The following is a 25,399-nucleotide window of genomic DNA, read 5'->3' as shown; positions in this document are numbered from 1 at the left end:
GTGGAAACATGTGAAAAGAAACCTATACAAAACATTAATATGCAATATTTCATATTTTTTAGACCAAAAGAAAACATTTATAATATTTAGTCTTCACTATAATAAAGTAAGTTTACTGTTCTACCCTGTTTCCTGGGGACAGTTTCCATTTTGAGGGGTCTGCCTCCAGAGCTGTCCTTGGCTGGGTATCTGGGTTTCATTCCAGCTCCAGTCCAGTTCTTGTTTCTGCGCTGATCAGACTGAGCAGATGAACTGGATATAAAATTCCTCAGGAGGGGACCTGGTTTGATCACTTTCCCTCCTCTTGCATTTATTGGCTGCACCTCCTCCAGCCTAGCCCTTTCCCCTATACCTTAATGTCTGTCTTTTGTTCCAAAAGTCTGTGAATAGTTGTTTCAGGGCTAAAAATGGGGTGTCATTTTGTGGGTCCTGCTAAAATGGGAGTGGGGTTTAGTGGTGTAGTCAAAGTGGGTGTGGTCCCCTGACTTTTTTCTTTTTTGTAATCTGGCAACCATATAATAAAGAAAATCTGTACAAATTTCTGACCCTTTTGACCCTTTTGCCCTTTTGCTTCAAAACTTTAATTTACACAAGCCAGTTTTTGACAATTCCTTTATTTAGCAGAAAAAAAAAGTCAATTGATGCACCTTTCGATGCCGTCAAACTCCCCCCACCTAATGACATCTCTGGCCTGAATGTGAACCAATGGGCGGAACGAGTTGTGGCGTCACGGGACTTGTTCCGCCCATTTGTTTTCATTCCATGCCAGCTCTCTGTCCTCAAATGGCATGTAAACAAATGAGCGGAGCTAGTCGTGACATCACTGGACTTGCTCAGCCCAGGGTTATGGGGGAAAAGGCTCTTATGGGGATAGGGTGCTTTGCCAAGGGGTTTCCCCTTGGCAAAGCACCTTTCCCATGTTGAGGGCATGTGCCCTGGTATTATGCAGGAGGGGGGGCACACTCATCTCCCTGCCCCCCTCTTTTCTGCTCTGCCAGGCCGCTGCTCAGATTAAGGGTCTGGAATAAGTTTTTTTGGTTTTGGGGTCGTCCTTAAAATTCCTTCCAGACCTAAAGGGTCTGGTATGACTTTAGAGGGGAATTGCCTATATGGTTGGAAGGTGGATATATAGGATAGGATAAAGGTGGGGAATGTGAGGTCAAGGTGGTCAGATGGAAAGGAAGGAAAATAATAAACACTAGTACTGTTTTTGCTTTTTCTTTTTGATATCACAGTTTATGGGTATCGTGAGAAAATTGTGCAATCCCACTTCTCAGATACTCTATCTATCTAACAGCTTTCAGGGATTCAGCGGACCATTGTGCCTGCTTTGGCTCTTTGTTTGGCTTTGTTGAGCCGAAGCATGTTCGTTCAGCTCGACTGCGTTTGGGTGTTTACTTTGGCTTTGGAGGATAGCACGTACTGCAGCCATTTGGTTTGGCTGAACCAAATGCTTTCTGCAGCCAAAGCGAGCCGCAGGATTAGCCGAACCTTCGGCTAAATACTTCGGCACCTTAGTGAATAACCCCCTAAATCCTACAGCTGTTTGTCTCTTCTGTCTTTATTTCCCTTTTAGAGTTCAGTGCTGAGTGGAGTGTACCCTGCCAGCCCTTCTACATGGTTTGCTGTGGTAGCTGTAACTCTTAGCTCCCTTTATGGAAAGGTGGATGTGTCATTTGGACTCATAACGAAGATCAGCAGCCTTTTACCTGGACAGTGAGTAATAGTAGAATTATACTGTTTGCTCTTTATTGTGAATGTGACTGAAATAAATTGTCAAAATTATCATGATACCCAAAAACAAGTACTTCCTTTATAAGCAAATTCACAAGAGCTCTAATAGTGGAATGTGGTTGGTTCTTAATCCACAAAAGAAGATAGAACTAAGGTCTTCCCTTTTTTTATTTGATTACAGCGTAACAACACACAGCATTTTTGGGGTAGTGTTCCCTTTGTCATGCAAGTTCCTAATCTTGATATTTTGTGTCATGCTACTCCCAGTAAAGGGAAGGGAATAGGTTTTCCATGCGTTTTATTTCTGCTATCTTAGTGGGGTAGTAGGCTGTTTCCAGAGGGTTGGCATGTATAACTTAGCCGCATTAAGTAAATGAAGAGTAAGTGATCTCTTATATCTTTTTCTGGAAAGATTTGAAACGTGTAGGAGACAGGCCACTGGATTTTCTTGAATATTATTCCCTGTAAGTTTTCGCATAAGATTCCATATTTCTGTCCAGAAATGACGACGTTTCGAGCAGGACCAGAATATACACTGAGTGGCCAGATTATTATGACCAGGCCACGAGATGACTCCACGAGATGACTTCGTTGGGCCGCCTCGTGACTCCACGAGATGTTGAAAGGTGATGCGAGGAATCTGACACTGCACTGTTGCCCTTCTGTTGTCTTGTACCAGTCTTGCCACTCTCCGTTCTGCCCTAACATTGACTAGTCGATGATGGCCACAATTCGCACGTTCAGACCCAGATTTTTGTCTGACAGTCCAGTCTTTAAACACTTTAACAACAGCTGCTCTTGAACATTTAACGAATTCTGCTGTTTTGCTGATACTCGCTCCATGGCTCTGAGCGCCAACAATCATCTTATGTTCAAAGGCTGTTAAATCGCGTTGTTTACCCATATCTTCAGGAAAAAAATCACTTCTACTGTCGTGGTAAACAACATGCTTCCCTATTTATAATGGTCTGGCCCTCTAGCAACTTCAGCCCGAAATTATAGCTAATTTGCCTACAAACGTCAGGTGGTCATAATAATCTGGCCACTCAGTGTATGTACCATGTCCCCTTTTTCCTCTCCACATCTCCAACATTTCTGAAAAGTTTCAGCAACATTTTATGTAATTTTGAGGGTACCCTATATCAGCTAAATAAAATAGTTATAGTTATTTTCTTGTATCTTGCTAGAAATAGAAGCATAATGGGTAAAATATAATGCATCACTTTTTTGTTTCGATGTAAGAGAAATATTTAAGTCTTGTTTCCATTTCATTAGAAACTGTGGGATAAATCCCTCCTCTCGTTAGGTCAGGGATTTATAAATCATAGATAAAGAATGGCGCACTGGATCTTTTTGGATACACAGTTTATCGAACCAAGTTAGTGGGGTCGGGGACCATTCTTTAGGTATTCTTGAATTCAGAAAATGTAAAAGTTTGAGTGTTTTCCAGTCATCTAACAGAGGGTCCACCAAAAAAAAAAAAGTTATTTGTAGAACCTACCTATACAGTCATGGATGTTACTTATTTGGAGTGATTTACTGTACATTGCGCTATAAGAGCTTGCTATTTGACCAAAGCATAAGCTGGCTGGCTTTTTTTCTAGCAGAAGGATGCATATGCATTGGCATTTCTGTAATATCTGGAAACATGACTCATGTGTTAACCTTACAGGTTTGCAGGACACAGTAGACATGGTTCTAAAGTGGAAATATCAGCTAACAAGTGTAGTTATTGTGAATCTGGATTTTTCAAAGAATGAGCGAATTGGTCAGCAGTGGGAGATGAGTTGTGTATATGTGTTATATGTGACGCTGTCATCAAGAAACACTTTTCAGGCTGCTCACTTAAATAAAATGTTTACACTTAGCACTTAATGATGTTGCCTTTGCATAGCAGTTCATTATAAAGCTGTGTGAAAATCACAGGCGCCAAAACACAGTAACTGCTCCTGAAAATGGTCTTCCAAAAGTATATACAGGGGGGCAGCTCCTCACAGTCAAGGGAAACCAAAAATCTGATGAGGAAAAAGCAAAAGGAGCGCCTCCAAAGTGTAAAACACACAGTTGAAAAGGTACTTATAAACCAGCTTGTATAAACGAGCAAAAAGCGATATATTCTTAAGAGACCATCAAGATGAATACACGAAAATGGGGTGAGGGAAAGGAAGTGCTGGTACTAAGCCAAAGCCATCTACACGCTGACCCTCCTTCAGTTGACGCATTTCTGAGGACAAACCTCTTTCATCAGAACCTGAAACATCACTATCTTTGCCTGACTCTTAAACAAAATCACCTTTTGTTTGTTGTTTTGTTTGAGGGTCAGCATGCAGATGGCTTCGGTATACTGAGCCTAGGGTGACGGGAGGACGCTAGTTTGTGTCCTCCCGTTACCCTAAGGAGAACTATGGGGAAAAACACTGACCCCATAGTTCTCCTTTAAAGTGACACTTAACTCAGGAGTTACATTTTTAAAATGCATTCAAGTAGGTCCTCAAATTATCTCTGAATTTGTGCTAACACTGTCCTTCCTTTTGGAGGGTGACTACTTTTGTTCCCTATGTTCTCTGCGTATGTTGTAAAGTAGCCACCGCTCCAAGCTCACTTCCATGATAGACCACAATCTCAATACAAATGAGTAAACATGAGATTGTAGTCTATCACAAAGGCGGGCTTGTAGCAGTGGCTACTTTGCAACACATACAGGGACCATGGGGAAAAAAAGGAGCCACCCTCCAGAAGGAAGGACAGTGTCAGCACCAATTCAGAGATGATTTGAGGATCTACAGCTGAGTGATACACAAATAAGATACATTTTTGTTATATGTTGGGGTTCTTGAATGCATTTTTAAGATTTAACTTCTGAGCTTAGGGTCACTTGCATGAATGTCTTTATTATAATTCTGCATCTCACTCTGGTGACTCTTTTGTGCATTATTTACCTTAAATTTGTCTGTTTCTTTAATTTTCTGGTTCTAGGTCTGTCCTCACGCCTGTATCTCGCACTGTAGCGAGTGCTGTTATCTTCTCTTCTGGAGTTTGGGTCTCTGGAATCCTTCTGTATCGTCAGGTTCTGCGCATGCTTCTTTCATACCATGGCTGGATGTTTGAGCCGCATGGAAAAAGAAGTTTGAAAACAAAACTTTGGGGAGTAAGTCCTGTATTTCACTCCTAGGATTTGCCAAATCTAACATCTTTTTTTTGTAAATTCTTTATTTATGCATTCCACCAATTTTCCATGTTTTCATGAGAAAAGGAACAAAAGAAACAAACAGAACAAACATAACGAATATATGAGGCCACATCATCATTTACACAAATATAAAACATCTTTGTTGCAATCACGGTGCAGCCATAGCGCCCTAATGGTGGTTATAACTGGTCTCATCTCTCCTGTACACTAAGAGTCACACTACAGCTTAGCTCCGACCCATATCGTCACGTGCCAGGTTCTTACCCCATAAGGCCCACCCAATAATTGTTAGGAGCAAGCAATGTTAATTAGATCCACCAGTAATGGCTATCGCAGAATAACAATTCTAACATCTTAGTGTTATATCACCATCTTGTAGGCACTGAATGCTCCTCATCTTCTTTGTAAAGATATCTGGAGTGGATTATTTGATAAAGCGTGTGTAAAAAAAATAATTGGAGCTTGTAGAAACACATAATGGGATTGATTTACTAAAGGCAAAAGGGCTGTTCACTTTTCAAGGGAATTTTCCCTTAGCTTAGTGGATGAGGTAAAGCTCTGCTGACTTCCATCATCTAATCATGTGCAAGCAAGAAATATTGTTTTTTTAATTAAATTTTCATGTGATTGGATATTCTTTGCAAAGTGAATCTTCACCTAATTTACTAGGCTACAGGAAATTTCCTCTGCACAGTGAACAGCCTATTTACATTCCGTAAATCATCCCTGTAGTTTCTATATGGTGCTCTATGATTGTTTAAAGAACTGGTCATCAATTAACACTTTAAATAACTTCAACCCACCTGTAGCCCACATTGTTGTATTATTCAGGCATACATTTTCCATTCCTTTAAAGAAAGATTTTAATTTTATCTCCCCTCTACCTGAAAATGTTGTTAAAATATATATATCATGACATAGTTTGCCTATCACCATTATTGTAATATATCCTTTAAAACAAAATGTTCATTCAGCTAACTGACTCCCTTTTCTTCCATCCATGAAACTGTTTACCACTTTTTACTTTCCCAATAATATGATTTCATTTTTAAAATGACTTTGTGACTGTTACAGGGCTGTATGAAGGTCATGGCCAGACGGCAACCCATGCTATATAGTTTCCAGATGTCTCTTCCAAGGTTACCAGTGCCAAGTCTAGAGGACACAATAGAGAGGGTAAGAAAACCATGAATGTTGTTACAAAAAAAGGTGTTTATGGTGCCATCAACATAATGAGGACTTAGCGCTATGTACTGTAGAGCCCTGTTTGTACCAAACATAAAGAAAATTTAAGGTGGCCACCTACATTAATAGTGTACTGGAATAAAGGGTCTGGTGGACCATAAAGTATATGTTCAAAGTGACACTGTTTACCAAAAGCAATTGAAAAACTCTCCCGTGTTCTCCCCGTTTGTACTGAGCTTGACAAAGAGGCCCGCCTCGAAACGCGTAGCTACCAACCCCGCACACATCGCTTTCTACTGCCCCATCACCATCTCACTACACCTGTCGGCGTTCGTTCCTTTCCACATCGCTGCTTTGCCTCCCGAGACACATAGCTGATTGCAGACAGCACTTCGGACACATAGTGTTCTCGGCCGCAACGACTCAGCCTGGCCAGCTGAGCCCTTGCAGAAGACAGCTGTCCCTCCACCGCAGCCATCGTCCTTACAGGCATCTAATCTACCAGGTCACCGGGCTCTGCCTGTCTGTACTCTTCCAGGGGCTCCACTGGAACTCCTCCCTCTGATGACATCCCAAATGTGAGTTTTTTCAATTGCTTTGTACAGTAGTAGCTCTCTCAATACACAGTTTTTTAATTGTTTACCACAGGGCTCCTCTCTCTGTTTCTCATAGAGCTTGCACACTGTATCCTCTGCCCCTATACCTTTCTCCAACTAATTTGTATTCCCTGGTCAGTGCGCTTGTCCATTTGTTCTTGTTACTGTTTACCAAAAGACAAAGAAAGGGGGTTGTTAAGCATGGTATTATGTGTGGACGTTCTGTTAAAATGGTTTTATAAATAAAATGTTGGTTTTATTTATAGAAGCTGGTATATGGTTTGCATTATATTTTGAATAAGGATATATTGCTAGTGATTCCCCAATGGAAGTAGCGAAACCCAAAAGTAAAATTTCCCAAGTAATCTTCCAGGACAGCATCTGAGAGATAGTCTCCTCCCACCTAAAACAGGAAACACATCACATACACCAAATAAAAGGGCACTTGCCCCCAGCATACCTCAGTTTTTTGTGTTTCCTCGGCCTAACAGGAGCATGGGAGCACTGCAGAAATGGATGTTTTTTTATTTGTTTCTGAGGCCTGCGTGCACGTGGCAGGGGGCCTGCTGCTCTGGTATCTCCTCCCTTTGCGGCCAGTGGTCTTGGAGATACCGGGGCAAGATCCCTAGGGCAGTCCCCATCCTGTCCTACCCTTAGGGGTGAATGGCCCTGAGGTTTCTCTCTTTCAAGAGGGCAACCATCCTCCCTTTGTGACGACTCCAGTGGAGTTTTTTCCCAGCTAGCGGGGGTTATAGCTGCCTTCCTGGGGGACTCTGGCGGTCTGAGGTGTGTACCCGCAGGAGCCACCGGGCTGTTGAGGTCTTTTTCCGCATTTCTGTTCGTTATTCACAGTTGTGTGGTGGCGGCAGGGAAGCCTCGTGCCGTGGCAGGGGGTTGACTCGGCAGCTGTCTTGCCTATTTTCTCTCTCGGCCGCCTCGAGCAGAGACTCGTGGGGCGGAGGCGCACAGCAGTGACGTCAGACGTGGAGCGCTGTCGGAGGTCACAGGCCGGGGGCGGTACTGCGGGTGGAGGCAGGGGATGGCGTCAAATGACGCATTTCCGGTCCGGCCATAAGAGGGATGTGTCCTGCTCGGCCATGGCACTGACCGGGTAGCTGGGGAGAGGGCCAGCTACCCAGCGGAGCACCTTGTGGCACCAAACGAGGTGGGAGCAATCGGAGCGGGGGCGTAGAGCGTGGAGCTTCGCATTGGTCGGCGACCATGCCAGCAGACTCTGCGAATGTTGCTGCACCCAATGATCTGGGAGAACCCTCTGCAGCCAGCTCTAAGGTAGGCAGGTGCACTGCAATTTTGCTTATGTTCGGTAGAATAGTGGATGTAAGTAACTTACAGGGTTTTTCACAAGTTCTAAGACCTCATGGCATAAAACTTTCTTGTTCATCATAGTACGGGTTTAAATCACCACACCAGAAAACTTAAATATCTCCACTGCTCCAATAGAAAGGATAAAACTATGCCCCCAGAGTGCAGACACTGACTGGGTTATTCACAAAAGGGTGAAGAGTTTGGAGAAGGCAGGAGAAGGGAACAATCTAGGACAACATAGCTGAACTGGAAAGTGAGCTGAATTGGAGAATTTTTCCAGATCAGCTATTTCCAGCTAATAGCGATCGGCTATTCTGATGCCTTCTCCAAACTCTTCACCCTTTTGTGAATAACCCAGTTAGTGTCTGCATTCTGGGGGCATAGTTTTATCCTTTCTATTAGAGCAGTGGAGATACCATATTTAGGTTTTTCTGGTGTGGTGATTTAAACCCATACGCTGATGGACAAGAAAGTTTTATGCCATGAGGTCTTGGATACATCAAGAACTATTAGCACAGAGTTGGTTAAAAACTGTGAGGTTGTTGTAAGATTACTTTCATAAAACATAGTTTGTTACAGCAAAACCTAGGTGTATATTTATAAAGCAGTGAATGTGGTAATAGGCAAATATTCAATGCAGGTGAATCTAATTGGTGCTTGAGTTTTAAATGACTGATTTATTCATCTGCAGTGAACAATTGGCAAATGTCACATTCACTTTTATATATATATATATATATATATATATATATATACATATATATGTGTAACTTAAACTTTTAGTAATTAAAAAAAAACAAAATCCAGGGACCTAATTAGTACAAAGGATTTGTTTTATTAACAAATTGTCAAATCAGGTTTCTAACCATTTTTCGTGTAATATGCCAGTGGTGCCTCTGTGTAGTTTGATATTTTTTCCTCCCTTTCTTTCATGCTCATTGGATTTCAATTAACAATTATGTGCATGCTGTTTAATTTGATATTTCACTATTTCCTATTTTGTTTAGTTCTGTACCTTTCTATGACCTTGCTACTAATTACTGACTTGTGCTTTTGCAGTACTTACAGTCCGTCCAACAATTGATGGATGAGGAAAAGTTCAGTCAAATGAAAAGCTTGGCTCATGACTTCCAGAAAGACCTTGGCCGAAAGTTACAGAAATACCTGCATCTCAAGTCTTGGTGGGCATCAAATTATGTAGGTGGCCTATATATTTTAGATCATACAAAATGGCTTCAATATAGTTTATACTGTGTGTACAGTAAATCTTTCTTAAGAAAAAAAAAATGGTTAAGTGCTAAGCCTGTGTAATACTATTTTTACTTGTTATATAAAGATGCCCCACTGTCATGCTTTTTGCATTTGTATTTAGAATATTGCTACTTTTTTTGTATTTCTACCTGTATTTTTTTAAATTACGTTTATTTTTAACCATTTTTAACCATTGGTTAAAAATATCTGTAAAAAATAAGCCAAGGCAACTGGACTTGCTGTATTTTTGTTGAAGACGTTTCACTGGTCATCCAACCGGCATTCTCAATTCAGAATGAGTTGAGAAAGCTAGTTGGATGATCAGTGAAACGTCTTCAAGAACAATACAGCAAGTCCAGTTGCCTTGACTTATTTTTTACAGATATACCATGACCTGGATGAATGAGAACCTTCATGGACACATTGGTTAAAAATGTATCATAAAATATTTTTTTCATTTATTGAACATACTGTTTGGCCACATGCCATCATTTATAAAACACTTACAGGTGCATTATGTGTCAAAAAAGTCACTGTCGCTCTGATGAAGGGTCCCTGCGTGGTCAGGAAACGTTAGCATTTATGACACAACGTGACGTTTCAATAAACACAAAAAGAAGAATTGAAGCTGCATCTTGTGTGCTGGTGATGCTCTGTAACCTTTGGAATGCAGCATCTGTCGCTCTGGATTTAAAAGAAAACTCCACTGTTAGAAAAAAAAAAAAACATTAAAAAGCCAGATTGAAATTTTCTAAAATGCATTTTGAAAAGCAACAATGCTTTTGGAATGTCCTTTAAACAGATGAGACAAAACTGGAGCATTTGTCAAGCCACATCAGCTCTATGTTCAAAGCATAAAAAACGTGTTAAAACAAAAACCACTGTACCTACTGTGAAACATGGAGGAAGCTTGGTTATCATTTGGGGCGTTTTTGTGTGTCTGGCATGGGGTACAAGACTATCAAGAAACTCTGGAGTAAAATGGCATGCCCAGTATCAGGAACCTCTGTCTCAGTTGCAGATCATGAGTCCACCAATAGGTTGATAGCCCAAAACACACAGCTAAAAGGACCCAATGCTTAAAAACAAAACTTTGGACTATTCCGATGTGGCCTTCTTATCTAGAGCCCTGATCTAAACTTTATTAAACAGCTATGGAAAGAGCTGAATCATGCTGTCTGCAAAAGGCACCCTTCAAACCTGCCTTAGATGGAACAGTTTGCTTGAGAAAAGTGGGCCAAACTACATGCTGCAGGTGCAGAAGTCTCATAGAGACCTAGTGAAATTGCTTGTTTGCAGTGTTAGCCTTTAAAGGTTGTGCAACAGCATATTAGGTAATGGGACCCATTTTTTTTTTGTCCATGCCTTTTTTATTTGTTTTATTATTTAAAATATTCTGTTGAATCAAAAACTGAAAGCAAAGTTTGATTTTTATTAAATATGGAATATATAATGACGAATGGAAATTACTTTGGCTAGTTTCAAGTTATTTCAGAGACATAGTGGGTTCTTCTTTTTTCATGGAAGGGTACCAACACATTTGTCTGTTTCTATATATTATAGGAAATGTTGAAAACATTTGTCCTTTATTTATTTTTCATTACTATTTTCAGGTCAGTGACTGGTGGGAAGAGTATATATACTTGCGAGGCCGAGGACCAATTATGGTGAACAGCAACTATTATGCTATGGTGAGCACAACATTTTAATTGTTTCACTCTCACCCCTGCAGGGGTGAGTACAGCTGGCTCTGCCTCTAGACAGGCAGAGCCAGCTGTCAATCACGCAGCTGGGTGGATCTCAACAGTAATGTCGGGATCCGTCCCGGCTGCGGCGGTCTCAGTATACCGCGAGATGTAGCTCGCGGTATACTGAGATTTTGGTCATGGGAGGACGCTAGTTTGTGCCCTCCCGTGACCTTGGGGAGAACTATGGGGAAAATCATTATCCCCATAGTTCTCCTTTAATCCTTTTCAAATGACTTTATTTTATCAGGTGTTTTATTTCTATGTGAAGACATTTTTCTAGTTATGGCTTGGAAAAGGCATTCATGCCTTAAAGTGACATTAAAGTCAAAAATCTTTTTCCCTCCCCCCAATATTAATAAAGCAATTACCTTAAATCATGTTTCTTAATCCGATCTTCTTTCCTGTCCTTTTCATCTGTCCCTCCAGCGATGTGGCGGGTCTCCGATCCATCGCTGAGTCCTCTTCCTGTCCCACGGTGTCTGCATGCGGGTGCACGCGTCCATAGACTTACCTTGTGTCTTTCCTCGCGTCCCGGCCGAAAATGTGAACTGCGCATGCGCCCGCCCCAAGATGCTTTGCGGCCACCCGAGAATTTTAAAATTTTTGGACAGGAGCTTAATGTAAAAGCTTAATGTAAATAAGTTTTTTAATGTGCATGAATGTAGCTAGCACTGCTAAGTGCTTCTGCAAGGGCTAAAATACCCTGTGCTGCAGCACCCTGGAGAGTTGGACCGCAGCTCTCTTACACAAAAGCAGTGGCCCGGGGAATTACATGTTTCCCCACCCCAGAAACTGTCCCAATCAACAGCACTATCATTATTGATTGCTGCACTGTTCGGAGGGGAATTTTGGACTGCAGAGGAGCTGGGCTGCTGCTTTATATGAGAAAGCCGTGGTCTGACTCTCCAGAGTGCTGCAGCACAGGGTATTTTATCCTTCCCTGCTCTTCACACACACAAAAAAAAAAAAAGATTTGGCTGTATAGTTTAATGTATGTGTATATGAGAACTAGACCATCATTATTTTGTTTTTCATTGTATATGAGAACTAGACCATCATTATTTTGTTTTTCATTGTATTTGTATTTCATTGTAGCAGTACAGTGTTTTTACATCATCATCTGAACTTCTGACATGATTATATTTTCATTGTAGGATTTTCTAACCGTGTGTCCAACCACTAACCAAGCAGCAAGGGCAGGAAATGCCATACATGCAATGCTACTATATCGAAGAAAGCTTGAAAGGGGTCTGATCCCTCCAGTGAGTGATGCACTAGTTAGCAGTACAATATGTAAAGTGTAATAATGTACCTTATAATATATTAGATATTTGCTGTCAGGTGTATAATGTTAAGCCATAGAAAAGAAATAGACACCGACACTCCAATAGTAAATCAATTACGTCTATTTATTGACGTACATCAAAAGCAAAATAACACAGTAAGTGTGCTATTTTGCTTTTGATGTACGTCAATAAATAGACGTAATCGATTTACTATTGGAGTGCCGGTGTCCATTTCTTTTCTGCATTACTTTGACGGTGGCCATCCGTCGACTACTGAGCATCCAGGATACTTTGTTGGACGTGCGGTCAGGAGTGCAATGGGTACATGGACTGTAATGTTAAGCCATGTCACACAAGCAATTTTGTGGAAATATGTAGCAGCAGCTGCAATATCTTTTGTCAGTGTTTTTGCTACAAATAAAAAACTGCAGCTATTAGTTATGTTTTTTAGTTGCACTATCAGCAGTTTTGTTGCTGCCATGCATAGTGTTTGACCTTTATCAGAAGTTGAAGCATTTAACAAAACAATCATCTCATTATTGCGATCATTCCACATTAGATGTGTATTGTAACCACAAAGCAGAAGCTTTGTAGCCAGCTAAACGTTTCCATAGAAAATAGAAAGCAAGATTTGTAGCTTGTACAGTATTGGTACTGAGGCATGGTCCTTACAAGGGGGTGTAGATTATATTCATTATACATAGAACCTAGCTATGTTCAGTAGATAGTAGAGTTATGGAAGATAGAGTAACCCAGATGAAGGATATAGAAAGAAGCATTAAAGAACAAACTACCATGCTAATGTTTAAGATAGTGGAAATGTTCTTGATATTCTGCCAATAACTATATGGTGAAACTGATATAGTGAAGTTTCCTTTGTGACCAGGTCATGGCTCTTGGCATTGTCCCCATGTGCTCCTATCAGATGGAGAGGATGTTTAATACTACACGAATTCCAGGAGTGGAGACAGGTGGGTGTGTTATTAGACAGTACCAATGAAATACATATGTCCTATTGATAAGCATACATACCACCCAATGTATATTTTTTGTGCAGATGTCCTCCAGCATCTGGTAGAGAGTCGACATGTATGTGTGTACCACAAGGGCCGCTTCTACAGGCTGTGCCTATATGATGACAGAACCCTGCTTAGCCCACGTCAGTTGCAAACACAAATTCAACGCATTCTTGATGACCCAAGCCCACCACAACCAGGCGAGGAGAAACTGGCGGCACTCACAGCTGGGGATCGGTAAGAACAGGGGAAAGGGGAGTAGACTAGGAAGATCCATAGACATGGACAGAACATGGAAATATATTATAAAAATAATGTCTCCCTTTCTGTTTGTCTCCTACTTTCTTTCTCATTTCTTTATACACTTACCACTTTTTGGCCCTTTTCCCTTTTTACTTTCAAATGACTTAACAGAGTCTCTTGGGCTCAGGCTCGCTCAGAGTTCTTCAGTCACGGTGTAAATCGGGTTTCACTGAGCTGCATTGAAAAGGGAGTCTTCTTTGTTTGTCTGGACCCTGAAGCCTTAGGGTATCAAGAGGAGGATAAGAACTCTCTCAGTGTATATTCTAAATCTTTGCTTCATGGAAATTGCTACAACAGGTAACTTAGATAGAATATCACATATATGGCATATCATTTCTGGTTTATTTGTAGTTATAAACTCATTAGCACATGCCTAATCCTTTATTATTCTATTGCTGCCCAACCATTGCCTTACATACTGTATCTTTCAACAATATTTATTAGTATTATCTATTCATAGTATGTACACTACAACATATTACTAAACTTATTTTTACATTCTATGCTTTTCTTTTGTTAATGCTTACATTTTAGTCTACTGATATAGAAAAATTATCATTAATAGGTGCTGCATAGCTTTTAGTAATGCTGATACTTCCTTAATAACTGAACTAGTAGTCTTTTGAAAGCCATTACCTTGAGTGCTTTTAGAGTAAAATATTTTATGGATCTATGTTATCTAATTATGTAAGCCATTTTATTTCTATGGATAACTAAGCAGGACAGCTGGATAATTTACACAAAAGTTGTAATTACATATACTGTGCTAAATGTGATGTGCCTATGTGCACATACTGTATATGCATGTGACCATGAGATAAGTCACTGACTCTAAGCTAAATTTGTGTGCTTGATGCTGGTTTCCACTTCTCAGTTACTTTTCCCTCTACTTTGTTGCAGGTGGTTTGATAAATCCTTTAGTCTGGTTGTGTTCAGTAATGGAAAGTTGGGCCTTAATGCTGAGCATTCCTGGGCAGACGCTCCAGTCGTTGGACACCTGTGGGAGGTATTAATATACTATAATTGGTGATGTACTCAGGTCTATATAAACACTTTGTATTTTTTACTTTTTATGATGTACATTAATATTTGACTGGTTGCTGTAGGGCAGGGTCTCCAAGTACCGGTCCGCAGGCCAACTCCGGCCCGCGAGCCAGTACTATGTTTCCCGCAGCCTGCTCACATGTCAGGCACACGGTCGCAGACCCGCGTACCTGACTTGCGAGAGCAGCTCCACGATCTGCTTCTGTGTGCATCTGACAGTTCTGAGCTCCGGCCAAAAATAAATGTATTATTGTGTTTTAAGTTGCCCATACACCTTACAACCATCGCACGACTTTCGTTATACGATGGTTGTAAGGTCATTAAAATCTCGTACGATCTACCCATCTTGGGCAGGCAGATCGTACTTGCAATCATCGCAAGCCCTCCCCGCTGAGGGCTTCCGATGATTGCAGTGCTGAGCGGGCAGTGTGCGTTTGCGCACAACGGCCCGTGCGGCATTCGTCTTCCGACCACGCCACACAAAAAATCGTACGATTTTCGGCAGGTTTTCCAGCATGCTAGGAAGACGAAAGTCGTACGACCTTACAGTAGAAGCGGTCGCACGCTGCCCATACACCTGCCGATTATCGCACTAAAGGTGTATGGACACCTTTAGTGTATGTGTATATTCACACCTACAGTATATTTCAGGTGTGATTTAGAGATTCCTGTGTCAGGAAGGTGCGTTTTTCTGCAGCAGGAATCCCTAATCTGCCTTTTACAAGCGGCAACTATCATAAGACAAGAATTATCATAAGATTATTTAAGAGGGTGTGTTTAGGGGCGGAGTTAAGGCCGGGGCAGGGTAAGGGTTAGGTGGGGCAACTGGTGGCTTGTAACTCTTAAGGCCTGGCTAGTAGCTCAGGACTTGACATTTTGAGCCCTGCTGTAGGGTATTGTATTTCAGTAAAATTGGTGTTAAAACTTTTTTCCTGATTTGTCCATTAATGAACACAGGAATTCTATTACAGTATGGTTATACTTAGGAATGCACGGATATATCGGCCGCCGAAACATATCGGCCGAAAATGGTACTTTTGGCATAATGCCGAAAGTGCAATTTTCCTGCCGATCGGCGCATCCCAGGTTTCTTTCCTCCCCGCTGGGCGCTGCTCTGTGTCCCATTGGGGAGGAGAGAAAGTGACAGCCGGCCGAGCGCTGCTGGAGGAGAGCGCAGTGAGCGGCCGGCGTCTCCTCTCACACAGCTCAGCCTCCTATCACAGTCCGGCAGAGCGGTGTGTGGGCGGAGATAGGCTGCGCTGTGACAGCGTGTCAGAGAGGAGAGTGAGTACAAACACTCAGCGATCAGTGGGCTCTCCTGACCTACAAGCTCGACAATGAATCAGCTCTGGCTGGTGCTTTTGCTGATATGGTTCTGTCCATTTAGCATTTCCCGGAAATACCTGCTCTAAGCAGTGGACTTTGCATACATCCTAGTGCTTTCCACTGACATCCCCTGTGCAGAACACACAGGAGACTGCGTTTCTAGGTTACCTTTTAACAGCTATTTGTGTGTCTAATTCCTGTAGTAAGACCAAGGAAACTGACCCCAGTAATATTTAACGTACTTTACTATACAAATTTGCTACGTACGTAAACTGGTTCAAGGTAAAACAATACATAAACATACAGGCTGCTACAATCATACATACACATGCACCCACTATCCTTCTATAGCATGTGCAATGGTTTCTATAAGAGGATACACTAAAGACACTTAGATTAGATGATGATGGTCTACAAATTCTGCATTGAACAGGACTTCTGGCGATTAAGTGTTCTCGGAAAAATAGCTTCTGGTTGCAGTCTCTCTCAAAGTGAGGCCTTTAGTTGTCCTTTGTTCCATTGACGTCCCCCTTGGTCAAAGTTCCATCATAAAGTCCCCCCTATTCAACTTGGGCTGCTGGCATTTATTCAGAAAAGTTGGAAGCCCATCTGTGGGTGTTGCCCTTATCTGTGACATCAGATTTCTATTGCCGGTATATCTCTTTTTCAAACTGTAGATGGCAGCAGAGCATCATTTAATGCCATCCAAAGTCAGTTAAAACAGTGCTCCCCAACCTTTTTATCGCCGCGGACCGGTCAACAATTGATAATTTTACCGTGGCCCGCTGAGGGGGGGACGTTGATTGTTCATATTTTTGATTGTTTTGATTTTATAATTTTAATTTAATTGTATCTAAACATGCCTTCAAAATAAAATACAGTTACACCAAAAAATGAAAGCGTTGGAATTCTTCACCTATTCCACCACCGAAAAACTGGGCGAGATTACGTTAAAATGTGTGACCACGTCACTGGTCACACATTCTAACGTAGTCTCAAACTGTGATAGAACAGAGGACTGTCTGTAATCATTTAATCAGAGAAATAGATTATAATAGGGAACATTACAGTGTAATATTCCCCATTATAATCCACATGTCTAATTACATTAAATAGCAGTACACAACAGAGAAATAGATTATAATAGGGAACATGACAGTGGTGTAGTATTCCCCATTATAATCCACATGTCAAAATATATGAAGCGTCCATATTAAAGGACAATTAAGTGAGGCAGCGATAAATGGCTGGAGAGACTCTGAATCAATAAAGATAACAAAAAAAGTCATCATAATTTTACTGTGTGGGCTCTTCTCATCTTCCCTTCTCAGATGTGTGATTAATACAAACGCGCTGCTATTATTCGCTCATTTCAGACTGCGGTCCAGAAGCTTATTAGTCATTAATTCCTTTAGGCGAATGAGTGAGAGAGCGAGAGAGAGACGCTGTGATAATGGCCGGCTTCTGAGCTTAAAGTGAACCGGTACTCCATTTTAAATGTATTAAAGCCCAGTAGAGATCACAGGATGTCTGCTCTGACATTGGGGAGCCAACAAAACCTCTGCTTTGCCCCTCTCTGGTTTGGTTTCACTTTTTGGGGACTGGACTTAGCCCTAACTTTTTGGCATAGGTGTACCGAATACTGTCCAAAGAAATTGCCTTTACAGGCCCCGAGGAAGCCCCAGTGGACAATGGATTGTTAATTGGGGGGTGCAGATTTGATGCAGCCTGACACTAGGTTTAACACAACAGATAGAATAAAGAACTGTTAAGACCCATGTCAGTTTTTTTTTCTTTTCACTCTCCTTGTCTCATCGGGGAGATTTCTACCTCCTGTCTCAGAGCGACAGCAAGATCTTTGCAAAGAGATATCCCCTCTGTGGCAGTGCATGGCAAGTAAGAGATCCCCACCCCCGCTCGGACTCACCCTTCCAGGATAGCATGGAATGTGTGCACTGCAGGGGGTCTCCTGTGACTCACCTCCCCTCCCGCCTCCTGCTACTATGGACGCGGCCGGGAGGGGAGGTGAGTCACAGGACCTGCCCCCTCACGTGTGAAGCCCGTCGGCAGTGCGGGGCCCTGGTGTTCGAACACCGGGACCGTGCACTGCCATATATTGCATGACCGGACCGCACTGAGACTGTGCGGCCCGGTACCATTTGATCCGCGGACCGGTACCGGTCCACGGACCGGGGGTTGGGGTTCACTGAGTTAAAAGGCCAGACCACTGTTGACCGGCTTGGGAGTGTTTACCCCAAAACAAAAGCCAGCATCGATAAACAAAAAACACCTGTATATCCCATTGTGAGAATGCTAGCTTCTCACAATAGAAGGCACTGTCCCATTGTCAGAATTTTTTTTTTTCTGTTTATCTTAACAATTGGGTTGGGTTGGGTTGTGCGGTACCCTTGGTTCTGCCTATCCCGATTTTTTTTTTTATAAGGCTTCCACTCACTCGCTCTACTTCCCCTTCAGGATGACTCCAGAGCTGTATCCCCTGGAATGTTATGTTGTAAGGGCTCTTTTATAACTTTGTGATCTTGCTACAAGGTTGATTGTCTGACCAGCTAACCCTTTCCTCATTATGGAAGCACTTATAACAAGAGTCGTCTCTCTCTTATTATGATGCTGGTTGTTTTTTTTTTATTTGTTATGTTGCCAAAACGTCCTGTAGAGTTTTGATTGTTCCAGGATCTGGTCCAGGCATATTGTTTTCCACCATTGACCTTTTCAGTTGTTGGTCTCCTGTTTTTGTTTTGTGTCTTTTCCACCTGTTATTTGGTGGATTGCTGGTTGGTTTTCAAGTTCTCACAGACAGGGTTCCATTACTCCTTTCATCAGGAGTTTACTGTCGTTTTCTTTGTCCTGCTCTGGAACATCAGGCTGACAGTACCTCTGTCTTGTAGAGGGTTTATCCCCATCTGTCCTTGGTTCAGAAGTTGGTTGCTTCAGATACCTTGCCTGTCAGAGTCATATCATAATTCTTTAAATTGTATTTGTCCTATCAGTGGCTGGTGCCCACCCCTGTTGCCCACCCCTCAGTATTTTTGTTGGACATGTGTGTCATGTTAATATGACTGTAGATTATCACATTGATTTTAGTGTTTCACACCATATCTGCTTCAGTTTTGTCAACCAGTTTGTCAAATTTGATCTCACTATTCTTTTTTCACCTTCTCACTGCAATTTTTTATTTTTTTTAATAATTTTTTTTCAACGTTTTAAGAATATTTTGGAGAAAAACAGAACATAGAAATGCAGAGCAGCGAAGGCCCTTCAGATCTGTTATATATTGCTTCATTATTTAATATTTTTATATTACTCATTATATAGTAATTTACTCTGTATTCAGTTTCAACATGCATATCATACATATTATGTTGTGTCTGTTTCTGCCATAGTTTATGCTGGCCACTGATTGCTTTGAACTGGGTTACGCAGAGAATGGGAATTGCAATGGAGATCATGGCCTCTCATTGCCTCCCCCATACAGACTACAGTGGGATATTCCAACAAAGGTGAGTGGTTAAAAAGGAACTGAACTTTGGAAGTTGTACTCAGAAAAGGCAAACAGTATTGCCTGTGGTCTCCCTGCAGCTGATCTTTTTCTATTACTGATTTACCACTGCACCGTCACCACCTTGGTAGGTGGGGTTCTCTCCCATTTAGGATATATAATTTCCCCTGAAGAAGCCCAGTGGGGCGAAACATGTCGGGTTTTATCTGAATGAGTCATCTTTATGTCCTATTTTAATAACAATTGTTGACTTGATGTGACATTTATACTGCATGTAAAATAGACCAACTACTTTTTAACTTTATATATTTCTAATTATGTAATAAATTAATTCATATTTGTATGCATTTAGAGAGTTTATAGTATTTCTTAAAAGCCCCTCCCCTTTCGGTAATTGCATCACAATCTCGCATATATTGATTATTATGCCTCACCAGCCTTGATAAATTTAATTGTCACTACTCATTACTTTGAATATTATATAAATACAATTAATATGCTACTTTTATCACTATGCACAATTTAGTCACTTATCATTTCCATTAAATCACTAACTCATGAATGCCTAATTGTGCCTGTTCAATACAAACCTCCCTTTCTGTTGCCCTCGATTGTTGTTGCTGCTTTGCTCTCCTGACACGACTCCCATGCGTGACTACTTTTATTTGAATAGAGGGAAAACCTACCTGAAACACTCGGCTCCCTCCATTTCTCATGTAGTGATGTCGACTGACGGTCCTTTTTGACTCCTCCATGTAAGCTTGCCAATACCCATGATATCACAATGTGTGTATATATATGTTCGTTTTATGTAAGAATGCCGTCTCTAATTTGCCTCACATGGGTTCTCTCTCATTTAGGATATATAATTTCCCCTGAAGAAGCCCAGTGGGGCGAAACATGTCGGGTTTTATCTGAATGAGTCATCTTTATGTCCTATTTTAATAACAATTGTTGACTTGATGTGACATTTATACTGCATGTAAAATAGACCAACTACTTTTTAACTTTATTTATTTCTAATTATGTAATAAATTAATTCATATTTGTATGCATTTAGAGAGTTTATAGTATTTCTTAAAAGCCCCTCCCCTTTCGGTAATTGCATACCTTAAGGTGGAACCTACTCTTCGTATTCCTTTTAGACCACCTTGGTAGAGGCAGTGCTTTGCTTCCTCAAATTAGAACTGCCTGCTTTGTGAATTGTGCCTTTGATAACTCATGCGGTTATGTTTAAGAAGCAGCAGAAGACATTCTGAAAGTACAGACCCACAGAATGAATTATGCAGAAATATCAAGCTCCTTGTACTTCAGGTCCTCAGAAACAGCTATCACTCCAGCAAGAAGAACAGTTTATGCTTTTATAAGGTCTTTGTCATCCAAAAATAACTTCAGCTGTGAATTTCACTTTTCTCTAGTGTCGTGAGGTAATTGAACGCTCCTACTTCACAGCTAAGACACTAGCAGATGATGTGGACTTTAACTGCCTCCGTTTCACAGATTTTGGGAAAGGACTGATCAAAAAGTGTCGGAGCAGCCCTGATGCTTTCCTACAAATATCACTACAGCTGGCTCACTACCGGGTAAAGAGTTTCTAAAATTCTATGTCACTGTGTCATTGAAAAATGTCTAGGTATTATCTTTATTCCTCGGGTTATTTCCTTCCTTGCCCCTCCATGCATATCAGAGAATGCTCCTCTGGTACATTGCCATCCACCACCAGCTATAAGTTATTTTAAAGGGTCTAAAAAAATATAAATACTCCAGAGTTTTCATGAGTGTGAACAGTACAAACACATAGCATAATCACCCACCTTGCTTACTTGAGAAACATAAGAATTCCTATGTCTGAATGTAGCCATCAATCTTTGTGTATTTTGTGCAAGGCCATGATAATGTATGCATGTATGGATGAGCAGAATTATACATTTCCTAGTACAGGTTATAGTTACCATAAATTTATTGTAATGGTTCAGGTGATTTACAGACATAGTACATATCATTCACCCTTTGTTCAGCCTATGACAGCTGTTTCTTTTTTTATGATTGTTTTTGCTTTAAACACTGTTAGCTTCTTCTGTAAGTCAAAGAGAATGGGCAAAATGTAGTAACCAATAATAAAACAATTTTTCGTTTATCCTTCCACAGTAGACTGAAATGTGAGGAAACATTGGGCTACATCTGTACTTTTTTATTATTATTATTATACAGGATTTATAGTTTGCACAGCGCTTTACGATATAAGGAAGACATTACAATCACAATACAATTCAAGACAAGATGGTGAGGGCCCTGCCCGTGAGGGCTTACAATCTAAAAGGGAGGGGCAAGTGATACATGAGGAGGTAGCTGTGTGGGGATGATTGTTTGAGAAAGTGATTGTTCAGTGGTTAGGTTGAGGTGGCATAGGCTTCCCTGAAGAGATTAGTCTTGAGGGATCGCCTAAAGGCAGTCAGTGTGGGAGATAGACGGACAGGTTGGGGTAGAGAGTTCCATAGGATGGGAGAGACTCTAGTGAAGTCCTGGAGGCGAGGATGGCAGGAGTTGATGAGGGAGCTGGAAAGCAGGAGGTCTTGTGAAGAGCGGAGGGGACGGTTAGGGTAATACTTTGAGACAAGGTTGGAGATATAGCAGGGGCCAGAGTTGTGGATGGCTTTGTAAGCGGTTGTTAATATTTTGAATGTTATCCTTTGGGCTATAGGAAGCCGGGTTAGGGATTGGCAGAGGGGGGATGCAGACACTGAGCGGTTGGTTAGGTGAATGAGTCTAGCAGCTGCATTCATGATAGACTGAAGGGGGGATATCCTGTGTAGTGGAAGGCCAATGAGGAGGGAGTTGCAATAGTCCAGACGAGAGATAACAAGGGAGTGGATGAGTCATTTTGTGGTTTCATTGGTGAGGTAGGGGCGTATTTTGGAGATGTTATGAAGGTGAAGGCGGCAGGATTTGGATAAGTCAAGGATGATACCTAGGACCTTGGCATGGGGGGAGGGATGGATAGTTGTGTTAACAATCTCAAGGGAAATGTTGGGGGAGGGTGCACGGGCAGGAGGAAATATCATGAGCTCAGTTTTTGAAAGGTTAAGTTTTAAGAAGTGTTGAGACATCTAGCCGGATATGTCAGTTAGTAGATTAGTGACACGCAAGGACACTGAGGGGGAAAGTTAAGGAGTAGAGAGATAGATTTGAGTGTCATCGGCATAGAGATGGTATTGGAAGCCATGTGAGGTTATTAAGAGGATTAAAAAAAGGGGGGGGTACAGAAACGCTACTACCATATATTGACTAAATAAGACAGGCCAACTTACCAATGGATGGATGGTGGAGCGTAATCATCGGCGAGGGGTCGAGGAGAAAGGAGATGGTAGTGGAGGTGGTGACCTGTCGATGGAGTTTGTGGCCAGGAGGGACACAAACCATCTCCTTTCTCCCTGACATACCTGCCGCCTGTCAGCAAGTGTCACAGTCCCCACCCCCGATCCACTCGGCAACCAGCCTTTCTGCCACACATACCCAGGCTATCATTTACACTGTGCCCCCCTCAGCCACCACGGCAGTGATTAAACCCACATACCCCCTATTTGCTCACACATCCCCCTGAGTGCCCACCACCCTCACCATTCATGGACCTACACCCATCGTCCCCTCGCCGATGATTACGCTCCACCATCCATCCATTGGTAAGTTGGCCTGTTTTATTTAGTCAATATATGGTAGTAGCGCTTCTATACCCCCCCCCTTTTTTTTTTGATCCTCTTGGCAAACGACGGACACCCCGGTCCGCATCTATAAGAAGCAGCACACCCATCATTCCAACCCACACCCAGACACCCCCACCCTAGTGTCAGCACTGCATCCAGGGACAACTCTCCCAATTTTTCATGTGAGGTTATTAACTGACCAAGGGAGGAGGTGTAGATAGAGAAGAGAAGTGTTCCAAGGACAGAGCCTTGGGGGACCCCTACAGAAAGAGGAAGAGGAGGGGAGGAGTTAGATTTGTAGGTGACACTAAAGGAGCGCTTAGATTGGTAAGAGGAGAACCATGAGAGAGCAGAGTCTTGTAGGCCAAGTGAGTGGAGTTTTTTGAGGAGGAGCAGGTGGTCCACAGTGTCAAAAGCAGCAGAAAGGTCTAATAGCAAGAGTAAGGAATAGTGGCCATTGTGTTTAGCTGTTAGTAAATCATTAGTGAGTTTTAGGAGGGCGGTTTCAGTGGAGTGTAGGAGGCGAAAACCAGATTGTAAGGGATCGAGAAGGTTGTTATCAGCGAGGTGGCGGCTCAGGCGGCTGTAGATAAGGCGTTCTATGAGTTGGGAGGTGAATGGGAGTAAGGAGATTGGTCTGAGATTGTTAAGGTCGGTAGGGTCCACTGATGTTTTTTTGGGTATTGGGGTGACCAGGGCATGCTTTAGAGGGGAGGGAAAGATTCCAGTAGAGAGTGAGAGATTGAAAATGTGAGTAAGAGAGTGTAGGATAGAGTAAGAGGGTGACTGAAGTAGTGGTGAGGGGAGGGGTGCAGGGGGCAAGTGGTGAGGTGGGTGTCAGAGAGAAGCTTTGTAACCTCCTCTATGGTGACTGGGTCAAAAGAGGAGAGTAACAAGTGTGATGGTGGGTCTGGAACATGAATAGGGGAATGTGAATGTACAGTGGTGATCTAATCCCAAATTGTATCTATTTTGTTTTTGAAATGAGTGGCAATGTCCTGGGCAGTGAGTTAGTGGGTGGTGGCTGTGGGGGACATAGTAGAGAGTTAAAAGTGGAAAAGAGTTGACGAGGTTTGGAGGAGAGTGTGTTAATGAGAGTAACAAAATAAGTCTTTTTGGCAGCACGGAGGAAGGAATTATATTTTAGGAGGGCAGCTTTATACAAGGTGAAATCTTGCAGAAGCCTAGTTTTTTGCCACAGTCGTTCAAGAGCGCGACTATGTCTTTTTAGATGTCTGGTTTCTTTTGTTTGCCACGGTTGTAGTGGACGTGGTCTAAGTCTGCGTGTAGTGAGGGGAGCCAAGGTGTCTAGGGAGGATGAAAGTGAGCTGTTGAAGACAGAAATAGCCAGATCAGGGCAGGACAGGGGTGAGATTTTGTCATAGAGGTAGTCAGTAGCAGAGAAGAGAAGGGTCAAGGTGGCGAAGGTTTCTCCGGGTGACAGGGTGCCGTGTTGGTGGATTCAGGGTTGGGGTTAGGGTGAGGGTGAAACTGACAAGGTTGTGGTCTGAGAGGGGAAAAGGGGTGTTGGAAAGGTTGCAAGGAGTGCATAGGTGGGAGAAAACCAGATCTAGTATGTTACCATCAGAGTGAGTAGGAGTGTTTGACCATTGTGTTAGATACTGGATGCATATTGGGCCAGGGATGAAAGGGAATGATTTGCATGGTTCTGAACACTATCCTAAGTGAGGAATAAACTCCTTGTTTTTATGGATGTGTGATAGAAGTGAAACATACAGGTGCCTTTGATTTTAGGAAGGCTCGGCTGTGCTTCAATTTGGTTTAGGTTTTGTTCCTTTTGGCACAGCTCAACATAACATATCTGGTTATACTTTCTTGTTGGTTTCTAAGCCTTGTTTTAGCCATGGTTTCCACTTACTGCACAGATGATAGCTGACAACCATGGAACAACTGTATGCAGTTTGAAATAATAGGGGGTCTGTAATATTAGGCTGTATCGATACTATAAACCTGTGGTTCTGGATGCACAGTTGCCCCAGAGTGGAAGGCAATGATTTGTGTAGATCTAACTACATTGAAGAATAAACCCGTTATTTTTGGGATGTGTGATGGAAATATGGATGGTAGTATGTACCTTCTGTTTTAAGAAGCCTTTGCTTTAGCGACTTTTGGGATCTATGAAAGAAGTTGACTAAGAAGATCAATAATAAAAACG

General features: G+C 42.0%; 1 protein-coding gene across 1 annotated transcript in view; it reads left to right on the top strand.

Annotated features, from left to right (window-relative positions):
• The window catches only part of CPT1B (carnitine palmitoyltransferase 1B), a 45,663-nt gene that overhangs the window by 11,435 nt on the left and 8,829 nt on the right, over window positions 1-25,399 (top strand). The window contains exons 3-14 of the mRNA XM_018564414.1: window positions 1,577-1,716; window positions 4,711-4,882; window positions 5,999-6,100; window positions 9,091-9,228; window positions 10,896-10,973; window positions 12,185-12,292; window positions 13,203-13,287; window positions 13,374-13,569; window positions 13,747-13,932; window positions 14,536-14,641; window positions 19,407-19,523; window positions 20,941-21,105. Of these exons, the coding sequence (XP_018419916.1) occupies window positions 1,577-1,716; window positions 4,711-4,882; window positions 5,999-6,100; window positions 9,091-9,228; window positions 10,896-10,973; window positions 12,185-12,292; window positions 13,203-13,287; window positions 13,374-13,569; window positions 13,747-13,932; window positions 14,536-14,641; window positions 19,407-19,523; window positions 20,941-21,105 (1,593 nt within the window). The remainder of the gene's footprint in view (window positions 1-1,576; window positions 1,717-4,710; window positions 4,883-5,998; window positions 6,101-9,090; window positions 9,229-10,895; window positions 10,974-12,184; window positions 12,293-13,202; window positions 13,288-13,373; window positions 13,570-13,746; window positions 13,933-14,535; window positions 14,642-19,406; window positions 19,524-20,940; window positions 21,106-25,399) is intronic.

Source organism: Nanorana parkeri, unplaced genomic scaffold, assembly GCF_000935625.1.
Source record: "Nanorana parkeri isolate BGI_ZX_2015 unplaced genomic scaffold, ASM93562v1 scaffold749, whole genome shotgun sequence".
NCBI lineage: Eukaryota > Metazoa > Chordata > Amphibia > Anura > Dicroglossidae > Nanorana > Nanorana parkeri.
This window is presented reverse-complemented; position numbering and strand designations above follow the sequence as displayed.